Source organism: Grus americana, chromosome 28, assembly GCF_028858705.1.
Source record: "Grus americana isolate bGruAme1 chromosome 28, bGruAme1.mat, whole genome shotgun sequence".
NCBI lineage: Eukaryota > Metazoa > Chordata > Aves > Gruiformes > Gruidae > Grus > Grus americana.
The window spans coordinates 5,374,972-5,380,499 of NC_072879.1; the positions used below are offsets into that span (position 1 = coordinate 5,374,972).

The 5,528-nt window shown below is 59.0% G+C and overlaps 1 protein-coding gene across 2 annotated transcripts; it reads right to left on the bottom strand.

The window, feature by feature from the left end:
- Window positions 1–58: 58 nt before the first annotated feature.
- Window positions 59–4,926, bottom strand: LOC129197130 (procathepsin L-like). Of its 2 annotated transcripts, none has more exons than XM_054805137.1 (8): window positions 4,664–4,926; window positions 2,575–2,700; window positions 2,300–2,422; window positions 1,888–2,037; window positions 1,400–1,624; window positions 1,146–1,314; window positions 827–941; window positions 59–607 (listed from the first exon to the last, which is right to left on the bottom strand). In XM_054805137.1, the coding sequence occupies exons 2-8, from the start codon at window positions 2,689–2,691 to the stop codon at window positions 508–510; spliced, it is 999 nt and encodes a 332-aa protein (XP_054661112.1). In that variant the 5' UTR covers window positions 2,692–2,700; window positions 4,664–4,926; the 3' UTR covers window positions 59–507. The 2 variants fall into 2 exon arrangements, with proteins under 2 accessions (XP_054661112.1, XP_054661111.1); XM_054805136.1 differs by having other exon boundaries at window positions 4,647–4,925.
- Between the last annotated feature and the right edge of the window lie 602 nt (window positions 4,927–5,528).

Here is a 5,528-nt window from a genome sequence, read left to right on the forward strand (position 1 = left end):
ACTAAATCCCCCAAATTCAGGAACGGGAGGAAATAAAAAGCAGGTCGGGACGGAAACGTTCGTTTTCTGCCTTGTCACGCAGGTTTAATGGGTAAAGAGCTGTTTTCTAAAGAGCTCGGCGCGCAGGGGCAGCGGCGTTGGCTCGGTCTCTGCAGGGTCAGGCAGAGCCGCAGGCACGGGCAGAAAATCCAGCCCTGGCCGGCGGCCTTCGGGACGCAGCTGGAAGGAAAAGGGGCCGCGGGAGGGGAAGGAGATGGCTGGGCTGGGAGAGAAAAAAAAAAGAAGAGCCTCTCGCCGAGCGTCGTGCGGAAGGAGCTTTGTCTTTCCCACCAGGAGAAGGACCGGCTGCATCAGCTTGGCCACCAAACCATGGCTGGCCCCCGTTTGCAGGCACAGAGCCATTTGCCGTACCAATTTTAATTGCTTCTCACCGCACACAAACAAAAACCCCTTTCTAGAAGGAAACGGCCCTGGATCCGCAGCACGGGGAGGGAGGGCTGGCCCGGCTCACAGCATGGGGAAGCTGGCCTGGTTGGCCACCCCGCACTGGTTGTCGGTGCCTTTCAGCAGTCGGATGTAGCCCCGCTCACCCCACGCCTCCGACCAGCTGCGGGAGGAGATGGAGAAGGAGCAAATGGAGAATGAGAAATGGAGAATGGTCCCAGGCACGGAGGCCCGGCCCCGCTCGGGGAGGGCGAGCGAGATGGGGACAGGGATGCTCCTGCCGTGTCCCTCTACGCAGCTCCGACCCCCGCAGCAGGGGGACGCAGGCCGTGCACAGGGGTGGAAGGGGCGGCAGGTTTTGGGGGACACCCTCAACCCTTACCTGTTCTTTAAGATCCAGTAGCTCACGTTGCGCCCCTGCTCCTGGCTTGTGCCGTAGCCCACGGCCAGCATGCCGTGGTTTACCCGCTGGCTGCAAAACATGCTGCTGAAGATACCTGGGAAGAGCAGAGCTGGGGTGAGCCGGGAGCTGGCCTCAATCGCTTCTTCTCTGGGTGAAAGCAGGGTGGTGGATCCTGTTCCCCCTGGGCCGGGTGCCCTGGGGAAACTCCGGGGCTCAACAAGGGCTCAGCAGCCCACCCCTGCAGCGAGGCAGCCCTGCCTCAGTTTACCCATCCACGCCTCAGAAAGCGAGATGGTACCTGACTTGTAGAAGTGGAATTGGAAGCCGCTGGCGTCCACCGCCACGGACACGGGGCCTATGGCCGCCACCGCCTGTTCCAGTGCCACCTCGCTGCCCTGGGCCACCAGCCAGACGGTGGAGCAGTTGGCCGCCCTGTCCTGGGGGTTGTACCGGCAGCTGGAGGTGTCCTGAGAGGAGGGAGAGAGTGACACTGGGGCTCAGAGCCACGGGCACCGCGCTGCTGTGTCCCCGGGGCCGCCCGCCGTCCCGTACCGTGGCCATGTAGGGGTAGACGTGCTCCGAGTTCAAGCCGCCGTTGTCACGCACGTACTGGAAGGCGCGGGTCATGTAGCCGCCGTGGCAGCCGTTGTTGCCCAGCTTTCGGGAGCAGTCGATGAGGTTCTGCTCGCTCAGCACCGCCAGCTTCCCCGTCTGGTTGAAGACGAGCCCCTCCAAGGCTCCCGTGGCACTGAACGCCCAGCATGACCCGCAGTGCCCCTGGGCGAGATGGGGACAGTGGGGGTGTGTGTGTCACAGCATCACCCCAAAACCCACCGGAGAGGAATGCTGTGACCCCCCCCCGGTACTGCTCTCCAGCTCCTCAGCTGCAAAACTGCAGCGGGCAGAACTATGGGAGCTGCTTCTCTGGGTTGCCCAGAGGTTTTTTGGTGCTCGGGAGGATGCTGCTGCCTGGTTCCGCTGCCCAGACTCCCGCCACCCATCACGCAGCCCCGTCCAGACCCCCCCCTCCCTGTGCCCACCTGGTTCTTCACGGGCGTCACGTAGCCCTTTGCCCGCCAGTCCACTTCCGCTGGGGTCTTCACGTCTTCCGACGCCTGGAAGAGCAGCGCCGGCTTCTCCTGCCACACCGGCGTGAAGCCGTTCAGGAGCTGGTTAAACTCCTTGTCCGTCTGCAGGTCGCCAAGGGAAAATTCATGTGATGCCACGAGCGCCTGGCCGGCAGCACTGCAACTCCCCACCGGCCGGTCAACCCCCGGGACGCAACCCAGCCCCCAGCAGAGCAGGTTGGGGCCCCCCGATCCCTGGATCAAACCCTGGGTGCATTGAGGGGTCCCCGGTCCCCAGTTCGAGCCCTGGGTGCGCTGAGGGGTGTGCAGTCCCCAGGTGCAGGGAGGGGTCCCCAGGGAAGGTGCCGGGGGTGTCGGCAGGTACCAGGTCCCCGTAGTGGTTCATGGCCAGGCGGAAGGTGTGCTGCCCCTGCGACTCCTCCAGGTTGTGCTGCTGGATGCGCCGCAGGTTCTTCTCCCAGACCTCCCTGCGGGCAGCCTCTGCCTCCTGCCGTGGGGAAGAGCGGCAGCAGCATCAGAAACGTCCCCTGGGAGCACGGGGATGTGGGACAGGGTGGGTGCATGTGGGTGGCTCTAGGTGAGACCCCCTCGGAGCCAGCCCCGGCACGTGCCGGGAGGCTTGGGGGGAGCAGGACCTACCCCTAGGTACTCCTTGGCGTGGAGGCTCTTCCACCCTTCCCAGGCCTCCTCCAGGGCCGGATCTGGCGCCGTGGCGGAGCCCAGCAGGGCCAGCAGCAGCCCCAGCGGCACGGCCATGGCACCCAGCTGGGGGGAACGGCGAGAGCAGGGTCAGCGGGGACCCCTGGCTGAGCCTCATGGCTTCCAGCTGGGCCACAGGCTGGGAGCAGGACGAGTCTTTCCAAGCCCAAATTAGAGATGAGGGGGAGGCAGAGAAATGCAAACAGAGCGGCCGAGCCAGAGGGAAGAGACACATGTTGGTTCCTTCGGCTGGATCAGCCTTCGTGAGGCCGCGCTAGTGTTTTGACAGGAGCTTTAGGAGGTCTTAGCCGTCCTTTGGGTGGCATTTAACTGTCCTTTTTAGGAGAGGAACAAGGGGCTTTGCGAGAGAGCGGAGCCTGGACGGCAAGAGGAGGCAAACGCAGACAAAAGGGCAGCGAGAGCGGCAGGGACAGCGTGGGCTCTCCCCCCTCCCTGCCCCGCTACGCTCCCTACGGCCTCTCCCCGCTCTTTTTATTTGCAAAACCCCGCTGGTTTTCTCTGCCACCGGACCAGCTCTCCCTGCACCGCAGCTAACCGTGCCTGCTCGGGGACTTGGCACCCAGCAGGATCGAGCCCCAAGCAAAAGAGCGAGCAGGGAAGGCAGGGTGGTATCCGGACCCCTCGGGAGCAAGGTTTGCCTCTTGGCTGGAGACAACTCAGCCTCCGAGCTTTGGGACTCGGGGCAAAGCAGAAAAGCCCAGCAGAGCAAAAGCTGCGGCTGCTGGGCCAGGATGAAGCTGTTTTCACTTGAAAGCCAGCGGAAACGTGCACCGGCAAAAATCTGCACCGGCAAAAATCTGCACCGGCAGAGCAAGGGGCTCAAGCTGGAACCAGAGATAAGAGGTTTTTTACAGAGGTGGGGAAGTGGAGGAGCTGCCGCTCCACGCCGATGACTGAAACCTCGCATCTGTCCCAGCATGAAAGCGGGATGCCCGCGCATACGTGCTTCACCAAAATCCCTCCGTGAGGATTTTCCAATATCAATTTACACCCTTTCTTCTTGCCAGCATCTACACGCAGCCCTCCCCCAGCCCTGGCTCCCGTCGCCGCCAGCCCCCCTCCACCGCAGCCATTTGTCTTCCTCACATCGCCACCGCGTGCCCCGCGTCTCCTTTGATGGACCCTGGTATTTCTGAGCAACTTCAGAGATCAAATGCCTGAGACACCCCTAAGCACCAAACACAGTTTCCACTGACACGGCTTTCCAAGAGCGAGAGCCATCATTGCACCTTTATTCCACATGCTTTGGGAATGAAGATGTCTGAAAGTTTTCCATTCGAGCATCTTTCAGGGCGAGCGGTGGCTTTTCCAAGCTAATTTAGTAGCTCGAGCAGTGTTTTTGTTTCAAAAATAAGTCATCGAGAACATCTGCTCTCCCTCCACATCCTCTGCCTAAAAATACAGCCCCACACGCTGAGTTTTCATGGGAGAAATGCCTCACAAGCCGCTCTCATGCTTAGTCCCAATTCTTGAGGAAGAGTCATTTTTGTCCAGTTTCCCTGGCCCCTGTTACAGCACCCGCCGCTTCCTCCGGCCGTTACCGCTCGCTCAGGAAATTAACTCAACTTCATGCTACAGCTGCAAATCCTTTATCCGAGAGAGATACCGGGAACCCAGCTGCACCATTACCTTTCCCACAGGACAGCTGGGTGGGGGCCTCCCACATCATTTGGATTTCAATCCCCGACAGAGCCTGTTACATATTGAAAAGCTCAGGATTGCGGTAGGTGATTTCCCAGTTAATGCTTCTCAGGATTCTCAGTCCTCAAAAGAAGAAAACCAACCCCTTTTTATGGCGTCAAATAATCCTGCAGCTTCAGAAGCAAGCTTGGAGGATCAAAAGAGCTGACAGATTTGTAAACTCTTCTAGACGAGAGTGTTTTAAGAGTGCATTGCAGACATTTTAGGAAACACTTACTCTTTTGGGACAGGAAAAAGCAGTTCAGATTAAGATAGAAAAGAAACAAACCCTGCAAAATAAAGCTGCTTACCATCCACTGGCACCCACCCGGCTCTAAAGAATGCAGGGAGAAAGGGGAGCAACTTTTCTGTCTGCAGATTTCTCTCAAGGAAGCTTCAGAGATATGCAACTTCCTCCATTACGTCCTCTTCCGCCCCTCCAACCTCAAAACCTGCACCAAAAATTACTCAACGGGACACGTAGTAGAAGCTAAAACACAACTGCAATAGTCAGGACAATTACTGGGGCACGGGGGACAAAAAGGGGGCAACAAATATGCTCACAGCCATATTCAGGGAACAAAATGCTCCAGCTGTAAGATGCTTTGCATTTAAAACAGAAGGCTCCAAGCTTGCACCCTCAGGGCATTTAATAGCAGTTTAATTAATGCCTGACTCCCGTGCAGAAAGGAAAACAGCAAGGCCAGGTTTCATAAGCTTTAAGCTCCAGAGAGGGCGAGCACAGGCAGGCCCAGCACCTGCAAAAAGCAGCTCCGTGTGTCCTAGCGTGGGATCAGAGCTGCGAGTGCTTGGGAGCGCTGGGATCAGCGCAGCTGCACCCCCCCAAGTCATTGGAGGGAGTCGGGGCGCTGGGCGAGGTACCAGCCCCCAGAGCCAAGGCTGGTATTTGCAAGCACGAGATGTCTGACTTGCCCAAGGTCACGCAGCGCCTTAATGGCGGAGCCAAGAACAGTCCAGGATTCCCAACTCTCCACCCTGCATCTTCAATTGCTTGGATCATGCTTCCCCCGAGGAACATCAGGGATTTAATATTCTCTCCACTGCTCGGCACAGAATCCGAACAGAGCGCTTTGCTTCTACCACAGACATGGCTTTGGCTATCGTGAGCCAGCTGCCATTTCCTCCCGAGCCCTCTCCTCCACTCCAAAAACAGGCACAAATGCCAGCCAGCG